Source organism: Euprymna scolopes, chromosome 31 (assembly GCF_053919585.1).
Source record: "Euprymna scolopes isolate OS-2025 chromosome 31, ASM5391958v1, whole genome shotgun sequence".
Classification (NCBI taxonomy): domain Eukaryota; kingdom Metazoa; phylum Mollusca; class Cephalopoda; order Sepiida; family Sepiolidae; genus Euprymna; species Euprymna scolopes.
The window spans coordinates 48,656,140-48,675,621 of record NC_136512.1 but is presented as its reverse complement, the minus strand read 5'-3'; the positions used below and the strand labels follow the sequence as shown (position 1 = coordinate 48,675,621).

General features: G+C 30.6%; 1 protein-coding gene across 12 annotated transcripts in view; it reads left to right on the top strand.

Moving 5' to 3' along the window:
• The window catches only part of LOC145255736 (extended synaptotagmin-1-like), an 888,623-nt gene that overhangs the window by 202,601 nt on the left and 666,540 nt on the right, over positions 1 to 19,482 (top strand). For all 12 annotated transcript variants that reach the window (XR_013863897.1, XM_080114367.1, XM_080114365.1 and 9 more), the window contains exon 7: positions 13,353 to 13,403. Coding sequence is in view for 11 of the 12 variants with exons in the window: in XM_080114367.1 (XP_079970493.1) it covers positions 13,353 to 13,403 (51 nt within the window). In the remaining variant the exon portion in view is untranslated. The remainder of the gene's footprint in view (positions 1 to 13,352; positions 13,404 to 19,482) is intronic.

The window sequence follows — 19,482 nt, the reverse complement described above, 5'->3', positions numbered from 1 at the left end:
AGTGTTTGTGTGATGTTTAAAATTAACAACAAAATATAATATATATATATATATATATATATATATATATATCTTTGTTATATCCTTACTTTAAATAAGAATACAGCAAGAAGCACGGGGTTATGGGTGAAAGACAAAGGGGTTTATACATACAAGGGAATACATGTGATATAAGAGTTACTCAACATCTTTTCCTATTCTCTTCTTGCCTTTTTTCTTCTCTCTGTCACGTCAATATATCTATAGTTCATTTCATCTATGAAGGGATGTTAGGTTATTCCATTACATCACCTTCCTCCCAAGCTAAATTCTTCCATAGAATTTTGCTTCTACCATTTTTTCCTTTTTAAACTTTGTCCGAAAAATTTTGTACTTTTTCTTTTCCTTTCACTTCTCCTCACCATTTGTGTTTGCCGATTTTTTTACTTTTGGAGAGTGACTGGATTTCTGAGTTACTGGTATTTCCTTGTTTGGAGGTTGTATATGGAAAGTGTCATATAGCACTTCCATTGGTAACTCTTGGTTTGTCCTTTTATAATGTAACCCATTCTCCCAATTCTTCTTGAGATTATGCCTTCTTCCCAAAAACTCTTCCCTGCCTTATAATTTTTGAAGAAAACTTTATCCTCGCTATTGAAAGTCTTGTATCTTACCTTATCCTTGATACTTTTTTTTTACTTTTTCTCTTGGGATTAACCGGTCGAACACCGAATGTACCTGGCAGACAATTTCAGCTGGGGATAATTTAGCATTTGCATTTTGATTTGGTGTTATCCTATATATTGCTAAGAATTTTTGAATGCCTTTTTCTTCTGTGTTGATGTTATTGTTCTTTTTTAAAGCTCGTTTAAAAGTATCGACAAATCTTTCCACTTGTCCGTTTGATCGAGGGTTAAAAGTTGGTGTTGTAATGTGTTCAATGGCCAGTGTCTCACAGTAGTGCTTGAATTCTTCACCTGTGAACATAGTGGCATTATCACTAATAATTGTTTTCGGAACTCCGAACCGACTAAATACCTCATCCAGTGCTTTTATCATGTTTGCCGCTGTAGAGTGTTTGTATTTAAAAATTTCTGGCCATTGTGACATACTATCTACGATTACTAGGTAATAACATCCCTTCAGAGGTCCTGCTTAATCGATATGGATACGTGTCCAGGGTACATCTGTTTTAGGCCAAGGTTGCGTCTGTATAGGAGATCTCGCGGCTAGTTGGCAACCTTTACATAATTTCACTATTTTCTCAATGTCCTGATCCATTCCAGGCCAGTATGTGAATCCTCTCATAAGGGCCCTCATTCTGGAGATTTCAGGATGTCCCATGTGGAATTCTTTTAGGATTTTCTTTTGTAATATTTTCAGTATTACCACTCTGTCTGCGTACATCAGAGTTTCATCACACATAGAAAATGGAAACACTTTTAATCCTATTCTTTTCGTCTTGTCCCACTTTATTTTTATCTTATTAATATATTTATCTGTTTTCGCTGTTTTCTTTATTTCCTCAAGTGTAACAGGAAGTTCCTTAACAGTATTAATATATCTGTTCATTTTCTTCTTTTAGTGCTGCTATAACAGTTTCTTCAAATTCAGTTTTACTGGGGATCAATCTTGATAAACCATCTGCATGTGCAATTTTACTAGATGCTAGGTGTTTCATTTTGAAATCGTAATTGAGCAAAATAATACTCCATCTCTGTAATCTATTCTATTGTATGAGTATGAATCCCTTTTTTTTTTTTTTTTTTTAACCAAAAATAGATAGTAATGGTTCATGGTCCATTTTCAAGATGAAAGATCTTCCATGAATGAATCTATGAAACTTTCTCATGACATACACAATCGCCAGACCCTCTTTTTCGATCTGACTGTACTTTCTTTCAGTGGGTAATAAAACCCTCAAGGTGTGAGAAATTGATTTAGTAGATCCATCTTCCATTCTGTATAGAAGCACCGCTCCTAAACCCTATTCGCTCGCATATGCCACTACAATTAAATACTTTTTCGGATCGTAATGTGCTAACGCTAGATCCGATAACAAACATCTTTTAATTTTTTGGAATGCTTCCTCACATTCTTTTGTCCAGAGCTATTTTTTATTCTTCTTCAATAATTCATTTAATGGTGCTCTTAGTTCGTGTATATTTGGGATATAAAAATTATAGTTTGCTAGACCCAAGGATGACTGTAACTTCACTACATTGTCTGGTCTATGCATGTCTCTAATCACTTCTGTCCTATTTGGGTTAGGTCTTCTACCTTTCCAATCAATTGTTCCAAATATTCAATCTTGTCCATACCAAAATTACATTTTTCGAGAGCCACTTAAATCCGTAGTCTTCTATTTTCTCGAATACCTTACGGATATGGTTCTTATGTTCTTTAATTATCAAAATGTCGCCTAAATAAGCCATTGCAAAATTCAAGCCTGCTAGCATGGCATCCATAATTAGTTGGAATAAATTTGGTGCTACTTTCAACCCAAACGGCAATCGGTTTAGGAAAAATAATCCTTTATGAGTATTCATTGTCAGGTATTTAGGACAATTTTCATGGACTTTGACCTGCAAATATGCTTCTGATTAGTCAATTTTTGTGAAAATTTTTCCTCTATTTAACTTAGAAAATTTTTCCTCTATTTAACTTAGAAAATTTTTCCTCTATTTAACTTAGAAAATATTTCCTCAGGGGTAGGGAGTGGTTAGTTATGATCCTTTAAGCAATCATTCAGTCCCGTCGAAAAATCTCCACATACCCTGATTTTTTTATTTTTCTTTTTCACATAAACTGTGGGTGATGCCAATTCAGAGTAGTCCACTTTTTTTATTACTCCGGTTTCTTTGAGTCTATTTAATTCTTTCTTGATTGTTTCTAATGCCAAATACGGAACATTCCTTTTGGGTTTAAACACCGGTTTCGCTTCATCTTTCAGTTCAAATTTTACTTCCGTTTTAGTGCAGCTACCCAGACCTTCAGAAAATACATTTTGAAAATCCTTCTTCAAATCCCTAACAAATCTTCCTTGCAGTTTGTGACTTTCAGATCCTGTCAAATTTACTCTTTTGCAAAATGAGTTTATTGGTTTCTCCCATAAATTGAAAAGTATCATCAAATCTATATCGAATAGATTAGAATTTTTTCCAGGTATCACATACATTTTAGTTTTTACCATATTTTCATTCAGGGTCACATTAGTATAAAATTCAGCCTTAAATTTTAATATATTTCCAAACATTCCTCTGGCAATTTTCTTTGTGTTTTGCAGCTTTGGAGAACCAATTTTCTTCCATGTTGTTTCATCAATTAAGGATATGTCACTTCCAGTATCCAAAAGACAGTTTACTTTCGGGCCATTAATTCTAACTTCAATATATTTCCTTTTTTACCATACATGGACTCTTTTTTAGAATCAATGGTCTTTATTTCAGGCTTACAGTATTTCTCTTTTTTGCATACTGTTGACTTGTGTCCTTTATGCCTGCACTTATAGCATATTTTGTTTTTGAAGTAGTACTCTTTTGTGAAGTGATTCTTTCTTCCACACGTCTTACATTATTTTTTTACATAGTGGTTACCTTGCTTTACTCTTTGTATTTTGTCAACATTTTTCTCTTCGATACTAGTATTATCCTGTTTTAAATTTAACAGTTTCTGGCATTCCTCAGTAATTTTCTGTAAGGTTATTTCTATGTCTTGGTTCATAATGAATAATATCCTAGAACGAATCTCTTTATCCTTCAAGGATGTTAACCCTTGCACAAATATCAAGCATTTAAACATGTCCTCTTTTAGGTTTTTCAACTTAAATAATTCGCATTGAGCATTTACTCTCCCAGCATAGGCGATAAAGTCTTCATCTTGTTTCAAAATATTTAAACACCTATAACGAGTATACTGGTGCTACCAGATCAGGCTGTCTTCTGACTTCCTGAGATGAAACACACCTACATTGATTTTCTGTTTTTGTTTTCTATCTTTTGTAAAACTTAAATATGTTCTACAAAAACAACAGCCCCTTCCTCCCTCCCCCTCTTCCCCCCACTTCCTTACTTCGCCCTGTCGGTGGGGCTTTAGAATACACCATCTGCCCCCCTGCAGAGAGTAAAAGTCCCTCAATGGAGCCACCCATTTGCTGTGGGTGGCGATCCGTGACACTTTGGAATGGAATCCTGATGGTTGAGGGTTGCGAAGGATAGAAATGATATCCTCCCCTTCCCAACACACCACTTTGGCCCTTACTTTAGCTAGATGGGCGGTCAGAGAGGCCCGCTCTGATCAATCGGCTGGTCCTGCCTAGCCCTAAATCAGACAAACATAACAAGAAAACATGCTCGCTCCCTACATTAGACAATAAACTGATTTAGTTAGCGGTGGCTGAAGGGTCAATCAACTTGCTGAGTACGGACGAAACATCGCTGGAAAACCAACATCCCTTCCAAAAATAAAGCTCTTGGAGGGGACAAAGGAAACACAGGTGCTGGAATCCAACAGTAAGAAGAGTATACTTCTGCTGTATCCCTGTTGTGTTGGGGCGAATGCCCCCCCCCCCAACACTTCCTACATAGGGCTCCGAGGTGGGTGAGGAGCAGCAGAAATGAAAAATAACCAAAAATAGAAATGGAAAAACGAAAAAGCCTCCCAAAAGAAATCATGCGGAAATATCGGATATTTCCGGTTCAGAGGAAGAAGAAATACAAAATCAAAACTTTCCAAGATTTATCATCCTGGAAGCTGAAGATGACAACCCCCTGACAAGACTGTCCCCATTCTTGATACAGAAATCACTGCAAGAATATCACCCAAAGCAGTTAAGAATTTAAGAAATGGAACAATTCTAGTAGAAATGAATAAAAAAAAGATGCCAATATCCTTCTAAAAATGGAAAAATTCCATAATAAAAAGATCAAAGCATATCCCCATGGTAAAATGAATTCATCAAAAGGTGTTATAAGAAGCAAAGAACTATCATACTGTTCAATTGATGAAATAAAAATCGAACTAAAATCCCAAGGATTAACAGACATAAAAAGAATATCCATTAATAAAAATGGAAACTCAATTTTAACTAACACCTATATCATAACGTTTAACACACAAAAGGCCCCAACAGAAATAAGAATTGGTTATGCAATTGTAAAAGTTGAACCATTTATACCAAACCCCCTTAGATATCAAAAATGTCAAAAATTCAGACATCATGAGGAGGATGTATGCTACAATCAACCTGTATGTGGCAAATGTAACCAAAGAAACCCAGACCACAATTCAAACGAGTGTACAAACAGATGCAAATGTGCAGAAGACCACCCAGCCTATGCAAGAAGCTGTGACATATGGAAAAAAAGAAAAAGAAATCGTAACAGTAAAACAAAAGCAAAATATATCATTCCCTGAAGCAAGGAAAATTGTAGACAGATATATGACTGAGAAAAGTTATGCACAAATTACCAAAAAGGAAATTATAGAAAAAGATAAATATGATATACTCGTTGAAAAATTAAGAAAACTTGGACCAAACGACTGGCAAAAATTCATAACTGAAATAAAACCAATAATTACAGATACCACAAAAATGAACACATACTCTGAAATAAACCAAAACAAAGAAAAGAAAAGAAAAGCCAATTAAAAAAGCAACACCAAATCAAACAAAAATAGAATCTGCACAAACTCCTAGCACATCCAGAATCAAAGAATTACCAATACAAGAAAGAATTAACAAAAAGAATGAAACAAAGCAAGAACTAAAACCCTCTTACAGAACATCACGATCACAAACAAAAACAAATAAAAGCCCTAGCTCACGACCCAAAGATAAAGACAAACAAAAAAACACTATGCCTCCAGAACCTGAAAGCCAGGAAGTCATGGAGATCGAGGAATCCAACAACCCAAAACAAGAGAAAGAAAATATAAATCATGGCTAACAAAATCCTACAGTAGAACATAAGAGGATTAAAAATTAATATCGAAGAAATGCAAATACTCATCAAATCCCTATGTTCTGCAACAATTTGCCTACAGAAAACACACTTAAAAGAAAATGACAAAATTAACATAAAACATTACTCAATATACAACCACATAAACAAATTATCACGGTGGATCATCAATACTGATAAACAAAAACATTCCACACACCAAAGTGAACTTAAAAACAAATATGCAAGCTATTGCAATAACTGCAACACTACACAAAACCCTGTGTTCACTCTACATACCACCAAACAAAGCAATAAACGAAACAGAATTAAACAATATAATCAAGCAACTACCTAAACCATTTCTACATTTTTACTGCTGGGAGACTTAAATAATCACAATGCATGGTGAGGAAGTAAAAAAAACAACACAAGAGGCCAAATTATAGAAAAAATAATTAACCAAAACGAGCTGTGCCTACTCAACAACAAAGAGAATACATGCACCCAGCAACGGGAGCCCTATCAGCAATTGATATAACTCTGTGTGACCCAACTATATACATGGATTATAGCTGGAGAACACATAAGGATACATGTGGAAGTGACCACTTCCCAATTATAATAGAAAACGAGAATCCCAAACTAGAAGACAAAACACTTCGCTGGAATGTATAAAAGGCAAATTGGGAAAAATTCCAAAATGCATGTCAACACAGATTAATATCTGAAGTGAACCCTAACTTAGAACACATCACATATTTCAGCAATACCTTACTCAAAATAGCTGAGGAGAACATACCAAAAAGTTCCACTTCTACAAAATATAACAAACTCTGGTTCAATAAAGAATGCAAAGAAACCATAAGAAGCAGACGTGAAAACTTAAGAAAATTCAAAAACAGTTCAACGAAAGAAAATTTGGACATATATAAAAACAGCAAGGCCAACTATCAAAGAATCAAAACGGAACATCTGGAAAGACTATGTAAGAAAAATTAATCAAAACGCAAAACCAAAAAAAGTATGGGAGATGGTCAGAAAAATAGCAGGAAAAAGATTCAAAGAATCCTACTAAACACCTTATATGCGACAACACGAAGATTACGACAAACAAAATATCGCAAATAAATTAGAACAATTCTCAATGAACTCATCAAAAAACCAAAATAAAAAATTCCAATAAACTGGAAGCAGGCAACAGTAATCCCAATACCTAAACCAAAAAAAGATCATGCAAACCCAACAAACTACTGACCCATTGCACTCACTAGTTGCTTGTGCAAAACATTCGAGAGAATGATTAATGAAAGATTAAATTGGTACTTGAAAAGCAAAAATCTGATTAGAGAAAGTCAGTCGGGTTTCAGGAAAAATAGAAGCCCCACCCTAACCCTAACACCGACCACCTAATAAAACTGGAAACATGCATAAGAGAAACATTTGCAAAAAAAGAACATCTAATAGCAATTTCTTTTGATATGCAAAAAGCGTATGACACTTCTTGGAAATACAGAATCCAAAAAGACCTGTATAAACTAGGACTTGGGACAGAATGCCAGAAATTATCAGAAATTTCTTAACAAATAGAACCTTCCAAGTACGGATGGACAACACTTATTCAGTCCAAAAAGATCAAGAAATGGGTGTCCCCCAAGGCAGTATCCTATCTGTCACCCTCTTCAATATTAAAATAAACAATATCATAAAAAACAGACCCAGGAATTGAAAATGCTCTATATGTGGACGATCTACTTATATACTACCAATCTAAATATATACAAACAGCCGACGCAAACTACGACTCTGTCTGAATAAAATAAACAAATGGGCTATAGAAAATGGATTTACATTCTCAGAGGAAAAAACTGCCTGCATTAATTTTTGCGAATTACGAAAATTCCACCACAACCCCAAACTGAAACTGGACAACAAGAACATCCCACTCACTGACCAACATAAATATTTAGGTATCATATTCAATAAAAAATTGACTTTCATACCACATATAAAATATTTAAAAGCAAAATGCCAAAAGACAATGCAATTGATCAAAGTCCTAGCACATACCGATTGGGGTGCAGACAAAGTCACATTATTGAAACTATACCAAACTTTAATTAGATCTAAAATGGATTATGGATGCTTCATGTATGGAGCAGCAAGGAAGTCCTACATAAAAGAACTAAATACAATCCATCATCAAGGATTAAGATTGGCGTTGGGAGCATTTAGAACCTCTCCAGTTGATATGAGCCTCTACTGATACTAAGATGACAGAAGTTAGCACTTCAATATTACCTAAAGCTGGCATCATGTCCATCAAATACGGCATACCAATGTACCCTCCATCCACAATACACACAGCTCTTCAACAGGAAAGAAAATATCATCAAACCTTATAGCCTCTGTATAAAAAACCTCCTCACAGAAGCCCAAATAGACATAACAAAAATACATAAATATAACAAATCAAAAACTCTTCCCTGGATGATCAAACAACCACACATAATATTCAAATTAAATAAATATCCCAAAACGAAAACCCACCCATCAATCTTCCATGAAGAATTACTAAACATCCAGAATACATATAAAGTATACGCACAAATTTACACTGACGGATCAAAAGATGGAGACAAAGTAGGATGCGCAGCCATCCACAAAAAAATAAAACTAAAGGAAAGACTTCCAAACAAATCTTCTATTTTCAGCGCAGAAGCAACAGCCATAGATTTGGCACTAAATATAATAACCAACGATGACCATCAAAAATATCTCGTACTTACAAACTCACTTTCGATACTCGTATCACTAAAAGGAAAAAAAAATGATAAACCCACTTATTACAAAATTGCTAAACAAAATAGATGGCATAACCATGAAAAAAAAACATTATCTTTTGCTGGATACCAAGCCATATCGGCATCTACATGAATGAACAAGCAGATAAGGCAGCAAAGAAATTCCTGCAACAAAACCACATAAGTGGAAAAATCCCCTATACAGACCTAAAGACTAAAATAAACACATATTTGAAGAGAAAATGGCAAGAAAACTGGAGCTCATCTACAAAAAACAAATTATTCCAAATAACACCAAATATTGGAACGAGAGACACAAAAAAGGTAACAAGAAAAGAAGAGGTAGTAATGACCAGACTGCGAATAGGTCACACTCACATCACCCACTCACATCTACTAAAAGGGGAGGAAACACCTATCTGTATAACGTGTCAAGAACCCTACACAGTACAACATATATTGACGAATTGCATTGACCTTGAACAAACCCAAAGAAAGTATCACCAAGAAAACAATCTAAAAACAATATTAAACAAGATTGATCCTCAAAAAATTATCCATTTTCTGAAAGAGATTAAAATATACACTAAAATATAAGGAAAGATCCCCCCCAAAAAAAAAAAAACATTAAGAAGAACAAACCAATATATAACACATCATAACTAACGTTTCGGCATTAAATGACCCCAAAGTGGTTGATATGCCATAAAACAAACAAACAAACAAACTATAACGAGTATAAAATAAGCTATCCCACTCTCTAAAAATGTTTGATAAAATTTCTATAGTCTCTTTAAAAGAAATATCTTCGGGTTTCCTTGGGAGTATAAAATTGGTATACTTGGTATTTTCATGGGAACCCAGTTTTTGCAACAGAAAAATAATTTTTTTTTCATCCGACTGGGCCTGACATTGTTTGGAAAAAATATTTTCGTATGTACGATACTATGCTGAAAACGTTAAGCCTAGTTAGTTCTTATAAAAATTCTGTCAGCGGATTTGCAATTTCTTCCAGAGTGAACCAACAATCCTTTTTTTTTCTTGTTTCATTAATATTGTTTTTAATCCTACATTTTGTTTTAACTGTTCTTTTTGTAAAAATTCCATCTGGCTTTGTTGAGCCACCAGTGCTAACTGTATAGTTTTTGTAAACTCAGCTAATTGTTCCATGTTGGAGAATTTTTCCTTTTTTTTTTACACAGTAATAAAACAAAAGGTGACCATACCTGCACAAAGCATTAGATAAATTCATTGAATATTTTTTTTTGTTTTTTCTTTTAAACCACAAAAAAAAAAAAAACATATTCTTTTGTAGATAAGGTTTTTGATGGGGGTTACACACACAAAATTGACACCGAACTAGCAGCAGTAATATACATATGTGCGTTCCTTTCCACTGTATTTTTTTCTTATGAAACAAAAGAAATTTGAAATAGACAGCTTTCTTCTGTTCCAAGAAAAATTGTTCTTTTCCTTATGCAATAAAAATAAATTTGAAATGAACAACTTTTTTATTGTTCTTATCAATGCTTCGTGAATGTCGATTTCTTTTTCAGTAGGACCGTAACAGACGGAATTAAAAAAAAAAAGTAACTTTTTGTGTGTGTCTTACCTTTTTTTTTTTTTTTTTTCAGTAGTTGAATTTTTCCATGAAGTTTTTTTTTTTCATTCGTTGTTCAATATCTTTCTGGCTTAAAGTTTCCTTTTTGTGAATTCAAATCCTTTTGCCATTTGTTATATCCTTACTTTGAATAAGAATACAGTAGGAAACACAGGTGAAAGACAAAGGAGTTTATTTACAACGGAATAGATGTGACATAAGAGTTACTCAACATATTTTCTTATTCTCTTCCTGTTTTTTTTTCTTCTGTCTCCAAAGGTCAATATATCCATAGTTCATTTCATCTATGAATGGATGTTAGGTTATACATCAATATTTATATATATAAGACTATTTTCATCATTTTGGAAAGCGTTTGTGGCTGTTAAAAAAACAAAAAAAAACAGATGTGTTTGACCAGTATCTGATGTCAGCATGAATAAATGCCTATGAAATAGATTACATTACATTTTCATTTCCAAATCCATGATGCATCTGTCCAGTATCTGGCGCCTATGATGGCTTGACCTCTGTGACTGAAAGTATCTTTTGATGAGTGAATGTTTCTGAGAGAAAGACACTCAAGAAAACCTGCAGTTGATACAGTTATCTTGCACTTGCTTGTCATTCGATTCTGACTGTGGATGTTCAGAGAATGATATTTGTGGCACACAAGCATATTGGGATCATTTTGTACAGATATCGCTAGGTGACGTGTACAGACCTAACAAGTTGGAAGTATGACGTCACAAATCTGCACACAGGCAGCTTTTAGCTTATCTTAACATCGCTGTTAGTGTTGAGGGACAGGAACTGGTTTTGGTGGAGCTTTTTGTGACTGAGCAGCCCTTTTAAGGGACTGTGCTGTTCCCCCAATCTGAGAAAAGCTTTTGATACTATCAATTGCAATGCACTTTGGAAGATTCTGAGGAAACTAGGCTGTCCTACTATCCTACTAATTTTGTGGAGATGCTTCAGCAGTTACACCATATGAAAGACCAAATGAACTTTACTAGGTCTCTGTCTGACCCAATATCAGTTAAAAACGGTGTGAAACAAGGTGATATCCTTGTTCCTACATTATTTTCCATATATTTCGCTGTGGTATTGGTGCATGCTTTTAACAATTGCGATATCAGGGTGAAGTTTTGGCTTTGTACACCAGGTAAACTTTTTAACCTTAGACATCTCAACACAGTCAAAAACTTTTCAGAAGCTTGTTCTTGAACTTTTATATGCAAATGATGCAGACTTTGTTGCACATTCAGAAATAGACTAGACACACATGATTATGAACGAGTTATCAGATGTTTGAAAAGCTTTTGGACTTACTATCAGCCCCAAGAAAACATGTTATGTATTCTCCTTCTATAGGAATGTTATATGTTGAACCAAACACCTTGGTTTATGGTAAGAAGTTAAATGTCATGACAATTTTGTATATCTTGGTTGTATGCTGAGTAAGGACTGGACGCTTCATGCTGAGATAGATTAGCTAAACTCAATTCTGCTTTTGGCAAGCTGGAGAAATGTGTGTGGTCAGATCGGGGAATCACATCTAAAACAAAGCTGTTTATGAAGCATATTGTGTCTAGTTTATCAGTGTAGACATTGGACTTTACATGTCATCAAAGAAAATAATGGAGTTTAATCATACGTACAGTGGAGTTTATTCAGACGAAGGTGACAGGTCTATTTTGTGAAATTATTCATTCATCAAATGTAAATAAAATAAAATTGTCAGCCGCTTCTTGAATTGCCAAACCAAGCTACAAAATAACCAAGAGTTGTCAAATCTGCAATTAAAGAAAATATAGTTGTTTATTTAAAATTTGTTACTTTTAAAAGACACTGTTTATATTCAACTGAAATGGTATTTTGAGTTATTTCAATCTGAACTTAATTTTTCAGCTAAAGTATTTCTCTCAAATACATTGAACTCATTTCTACCATACTACTTATAGTTCACCACTCAAAGATAAGAATAAAAATATTTTTGGCTGGACAATGAATACCACCATGAGAGGTTTGGAAACAATAGGTCAAATGAGCAGATTACTTGGCTCAACAAGTATTTGTTTACATTAGACTTGAAGGCAACTCTATTGTAGTTCAACTACAATAGAGTTGCTTTCAAGTGGGAAGTAGCCTTTTGGTATTTTGTTCCATAGATGGAATTTTCTAGGAAAGAAACTTTGTTCATATCAGAAGTTTGGTTTACTAAAAAGTACAGAGAGAAAGGAAACTTTACTGTGGTTGTGTTTTACAGGAGTAGCTTGGGATTGGAGCTCTATAAAGTGCTTATCACATGACTATAACAATAGAGAGAAGCTAGTAATATCTCTTCTCTGTGAAGGGAGCTGCAAGGAAGATGAGATTGTCCTCTACGAGATTACAAAGTCAGTTTTGTATTCAGCCAAGGCAAGAAGGAGTGCTCCTAGCAGAATCTTTCCATATATAGCAGCGGTATTGCATTGATGGATTTGACTTTTATACAGATGGAGGGTTGTGGCAGTAGTGAAGTACCTTTTGCAGCGATGGAATGATTCCACTATTTTTACAGATTTTTCTACTCTGGGTAGATAACTCTGATGTAGATCATGACTGTTTTCTCAAGAATTGAAGCCTGTAAGGTCACCAATATTATAAAAAAATAAAGTAAATAAACATGGATATAAAAAGTTTGCTTAAAGCAGTATATAATCTTACCTTTTTGCAGTAGGCATGATGGTAAGATGGTTGAATTTTTATGATCAGTGGTCATGCTCCATGGTTTGAACTTTGACGTTATGTTTGATGCATCTAACCACACTGATAAGTCTGCAGTTTTGTTACATATCTATTCATAGTCTTGCCTTGAACAAAACCAATGGAAACTTGATCAGCCTATTTAGGGTAAATACCACCCGAAATTCACCTGTAGCTAAAACAGTCTGATTTTCATAAAAGTTGATACTTTTTTATTTTTCATTTCTTTATTTGGTATAAACATTTTAAATTTTAAATATTTTCTAATCTTTATTTCAGCTCAAGGTGTATTGACAATCAATGTGAAAGGCTATGGAAAGACTAACAATGGTAATTCACTTTCTATTACTTATACAAAAGTTTTAGTAAATCAAGTGATAGCCTGAAAAGAAAAAATAATTATAATTTCTTCATGTTTGAAATGTAAGAGATATGAGATGCATAGAAAATTCCGGTTGAAAATGAAATATATTTGGTATCATTTTTCAATGCACACATGCTGATACACACACTGTCTTAGAAAGATCTTGCCATTTAATATTAATGAAAGAATTACCAATTTTCGAAATAAATTGGTTTCTTTAAATGATAAAATTTGGGAGATAAAACTTTTATTCCAACAAACATATTGGTGGGTGATTTTGCTAGATGACTTTTGTCTCACATTGCAAAGAAGATGATCCCAAAATGATCATGAAGGTAAAATTTTATTTTAATTAATAGAAATGTTTATTAAAATCAATTTTGCACTTGTCTCGTCTTTCAACCATCAAATCTTAAATTCTTAATATCGAGTGCTTTTCAAACAGTGGATTTCTTATATTATCAACCCCTACGTTCAACCAAATGTTTAACACTGTTACCAGACATTTAAACATCATTCAACCTTAACTTCCAACCTGTGTCAAGTGTTACCTCCACCATGACTTGTACGTACAGAGATAACCAAGCAAAAAAAAAAAAAACACTAGGCAAAATTTCATCTGAAAGTAGCAAAAACTGAAGCTGGCTTGCCAGAACTCTATATATACAAATGTAGGCATATTTTATTTGTTTGAAAATATAGGTTATTTTTTATTAATTTGTCATAAAATTTTAGCCATAGAATAGTATTGTAATCTTTAAAAAGCCTGCAAATTTTCATGTAGTTTCGTCCCATAGAGCAAAAGATATGAGCATTTCAATATTCAATTTGGCTACGTGTATGCTGTCTTTTCATGGACATCGATAATATTATATACCTAATGTGCTTCAATAAATCATATCTTTTTATTTGTTGGTCAATTTTTAAAAGAATTACATTGATGGAAATAAAATAAAATAAGCATTCCAATGATAATTTATTTGTTGGTCAATTTTTAAAAGAATTACATTAATGAAAAGCGAATAAAATAAGCATTCCAATGATAATTTATTTGTTGGTCAATTTTTAAAAGAATTACATTAATGAAAAGCGAATAAAATAAGCATTCCAATGATAATTTATTTGTTGGTCAATTTTTAAAAGAATTACATTAATGAAAAGCGAATAAAATAAGCATTCCAATGATAATTTATTTGTTGGTCAATTTTTAAAAGAATTACATTAATGAAAAGAGAATTAAATAAGCATTCCAATGATAATTTATTTGTTGGTCAATTTTTAAAAGAATTACATTAATGAAAAGCGAATAAAATAAGCATTCCAATGATAATTTATTTGTTGGTCAATTTTTAAAAGAATTACATTAATGAAAAGAGAATTAAATAAGCATTCCAATGATAATTTATTTGTTGGTCAATTTTTAAAAGAATTACATTAATGAAAAGCGAATTAAATAAGCATTCCAATGATAATTTATTTGTTGGTCAATTTTTAAAAGAATTACATTAATGAAAAGCGAATAAAATAAGCATTCCAATGATAATTTATTTGTTGGTCAATTTTTAAAAGAATTACATTAATGAAAAGAGAATTAAATAAGCATTCCAATGATAATTTATTTGTTGGTCAATTTTTAAAAGAATTACATTAATGAAAAGAGAATTAAATAAGCATTCCAATGATAATTTATTTGTTGGTCAATTTTTAAAAAAATTACATTAATGAAAAGCGAATTAAATAAGCATTCCAATGATAATTTATTTGTTGGTCAATTTTTAAAAGAATTACATTAATGAAAAGAGAATTAAATAAGCATTCCAATGATAATTTATTTGTTGGTCAATTTTTAAAAGAATTGATGAAAAGAGAATAAAATAAGCATTCCAATGATAATTTATTTGTTGGTCAATTTTTAAAAGAATTACATTAATGAAAAGCGAATAAAATAAGCATTCCAATGATAATTTATTTGTTGGTCAATTTTTAAAAGAATTACATTAATGAAAAGAGAATTTAATAAGCATTCCAATGATAATTTATTTGTTGGTCAATTTTTAAAAGAATTACATTAATGAAAAGCGAATAAAATAAACATTCCAATGATAATTTATTTGTTGGTCAATTTTTAAAAGAATTACATTAATGAAAAGCGAATAAAATAAGCATTCCAATGATAATTTATTTGTTGGTCAATTTTTAAAAGAATTACATTAATGAAAAGCGAATAAAATAAGCATTCCAATGATAATTTATTTGTTGGTCAATTTTTAAAAGAATTACATTAATGAAAAGCGAATAAAATAAGCATTCCAATTATAATTTATTTGTTGGTCAATTTTTAAAAGAATTACATTAATGAAAAGAGAATTAAATAAGCATTCCAATGATAATTTATTTGTGGGTCAATTTTTAAAAGAATTACATTAATGAAAAGCGAATTAAATAAGCATTCCAATGATAATTTATTTGTTGGTCAATTTTTAAAAGAATTACATTAATGAAAAGCGAATAAAATAAGCATTCCAATGATAATTTATTTGTTGGTCAATTTTTAAAAGAATTACATTAATGAAAAGAGAATTAAATAAGCATTCCAATGATAATTTATTTGTTGGTCAATTTTTAAAAGAATTACATTAATGAAAAGAGAATTAAATAAGCATTCCAATGATAATTTATTTGTTGGTCAATTTTTAAAAGAATTACATTAATGAAAAGAGAATTAAATAAGCATTACAATGATAATTTATTTGTTGGTCAATTTTTAAAAAAATTTCATTAATGAAAAGCGAATTAAATAAGCATTCCAATGATAATTTATTTGTTGGTCAATTTTTAAAAGAATTACATTAATGAAAAGAGAATTAAATAAGCATTCCAATGATAATTTATTTGTTGGTCAATTTTTAAAAGAATTGATGAAAAGAGAATAAAATAAGCATTCCAATGATAATTTATTTGTTGGTCAATTTTTAAAAGAATTACATTAATGAAAAGCGAATAAAATAAGCATTCCAATGATAATTTATTTGTTGGTCAATTTTTAAAAGAATTACATTAATGAAAAGAGAATTAAATAAGCATTCCAATGATAATTTATTTGTTGGTCAATTTTTAAAAGAATTAAATTAATGAAAAGAGAATTAAATAAGCATTCCAATGATAATTTATTTGTTGGTCAATTTTTAAAAAAATTACATTAATGAAAAGCGAATAAAATAAGCATTCCAATGATAATTTATTTGTTGGTCAATTTTTAAAAGAATTACATTAATGAAAAGAGAATTAAATAAGCATTCCAATGATAATTTATTTGTTGGTCAATTTTTAAAAGAATTACATTAATGAAAAGCGAATAAAATAAACATTCCAATGATAATTTATTTGTTGGTCAATTTTTAAAAGAATTACATTAATGAAAAGCCAATAAAATAAGCATTCCAATGATAATTTATTTGTTGGTCAATTTTTAAAAGAATTACATTAATGAAAAGCGAATAAAATAAGCATTCCAATGATAATTTATTTGTTGGTCAATTTTTAAAAGAATTACATTAATGAAAAGCGAATAAAATAAGCATTCCAATGATAATTTATTTGTTGGTCAATTTTTAAAAGAATTACATTAATGAAAAGCGAATAAAATAAGCATTCCAATGATAATTTATTTGTTGGTCAATTTTTAAAAGAATTACATTAATGAAAAGAGAATTAAATAAGCATTCCAATGATAATTTATTTGTTGGTCAATTTTTAAAAGAATTACATTAATGAAAAGAGAATTAAATAAGCATTCCAATGATAATTTATTTGTTGGTCGATTTTTAAAAGAATTACATTAATGAAATGCGAATAAAATAAGCATTCCAATGATAATTTATTTGTTGGTCAATTTTTAAAAGAATTACATTAATGAAAAGAGAATTAAATAAGCATTCCAATGATAATTTATTTGTTGGTCCATGTTTAAAAGAATTACATTAATGAAAAGCGAATAAAATAAGCATTCCAATGATAATTTATTTGTTGGTCAATTTTTAAAAGAATTACATTAATGAAAAGAGAATTAAATAAGCATTCCAATGATAATTTATTTGTTGGTCAATTTTTAAAAGAATTACATTAATGAAAAGCGAATAAAATAAGCATTCCAATGATAATTTATTTGTTGGTCAATTTTTAAAAGAATTACATTAATGAAAAGAGAATTAAATAAGCATTCCAATGATAATTTATTTGTTGGTCAATTTTTAAAAGAATTACATTAATGGAAAGCGAATAAAATAAGCATTCCAATGATAATTTATTTGTTGGTCAATTTTTAAAAGAATTACATTAATGAAAAGCGAATAAAATAAGCATTCCAATGATAATTTATTTGTTGGTCAATTTTTAAAAGAATTACATTAATGAAAAGCGAATAAAATAAGCATTCCAATGATAATTTATTTGTTGGTCAATTTTTAAAAGAATTACATTAATGAAAAGAGAATTAAATAAGCATTCCAATGATAATTTATTTGTTGGTCAATTTTTAAAAGAATTACATTAATGAAAAGAGAATTAAATAAGCATTCCAATGATAATTTATTTGTTGGTCGATTTTTAAAAGAATTACATTAATGAAAAGCGAATAAAATAAGCATTCCAATGATAATTTATTTGTTGGTCAATTTTTAAAAGAATTACATTAATGAAAAGCGAATAAAATAAGCATTCCAATGATAATTTATTTGTTGGTCAATTTTTAAAAGAATTACATTAATGAAAAGCGAATAAAATAAGCATTCCAATGATAATTTATTTGTTGGTCAATTTTTAAAAGAATTACATTAATGAAAAGCGAATAAAATAAGCATTCCAATGATAATTTATTTGTTGGTCAATTTTTAAAAGAATTACATTAATGAAAAGAGAATTAAATAAGCATTCCAATGATAATTTATTTGTTGGTCAATTTTTAAAAGAATTACATTAATGAAAAGAGAATTAAAGAAGCATTCCAATGATAATTTATTTGTTGGTCAATTTTTAAAAGAATTGATTAAAAGAGAATAAAATAAGCATTCCGATATTGTTAATTTATTTTTCTTTTATGCGTTCAATGTTTTTATACTCAAAGTTAAAATGAAATAAAAAAACAGTAAAAAATAACAGCAAAAAGGGAAACTGTTTTTTCAATGTTTACATTTCATACGTTACGTTTGGATACATATGTGCAGAATCAAATTTAATTGGATATGGCCGAAATTTTATATAAGCATATAAGCCCATCTCTACTGGACTTTGATTCATATGTTTACGATCACAGGAAGCAAAGTTACGACTGAGCAAAGTTGACAAAGAATATTTCAAAATTGATGCGATAAATCGGTATATATCATCCATTTTCATATAGATGATAGTTTTAGAATTATTTTCATGTATAATATGTAAATATTTGATAATTATTAATTGTGCGGAAATTTCTTTATAATGTTATCTTTTATAGAAATTCAAATCCGTTTGGGAAAACGGTTCACTATGCGCTCAGCTGACTAAAGAATAATAAAAAAACTGTTTTTTTTTTTGCTTTCAAAACGAAAGCAGAAAAATCAGTTTCATTTTTTATTCTGAGTTTGTCAATTTAAAAAAATTATTTTCAAGTTTTTCAAATTTTATTTCCAAATAATATTATTTTGTTGTTTTTAAAAGTGTAAAAAGACAACAAAATGTACAAAGTACATGCGTTTCTGTTATCATGGTATTTATAACTTCTTACTTGTACTTAAAGTAGAATTGTGTTTTTTGGTGATAAAAAAAACAAATATATAACTAATAAAAGGTACTTGTATACTTTATGCTACCATGCTGAAATAACGTTATTATTTAGAAATCCATTCTTAACATGGGGAAGGAAGGGTGTTTTGTTAACTATTCTGTACATTCACCTAACGATTAAATAAAAGATATTGTGAAACTTTAATTAATTTTTAACTCCTTGTGAAGACCATTTTTTCGAATCTGTAAGACAAATCCGTTTTTTTTTTGTTTTTTTTTTAACTG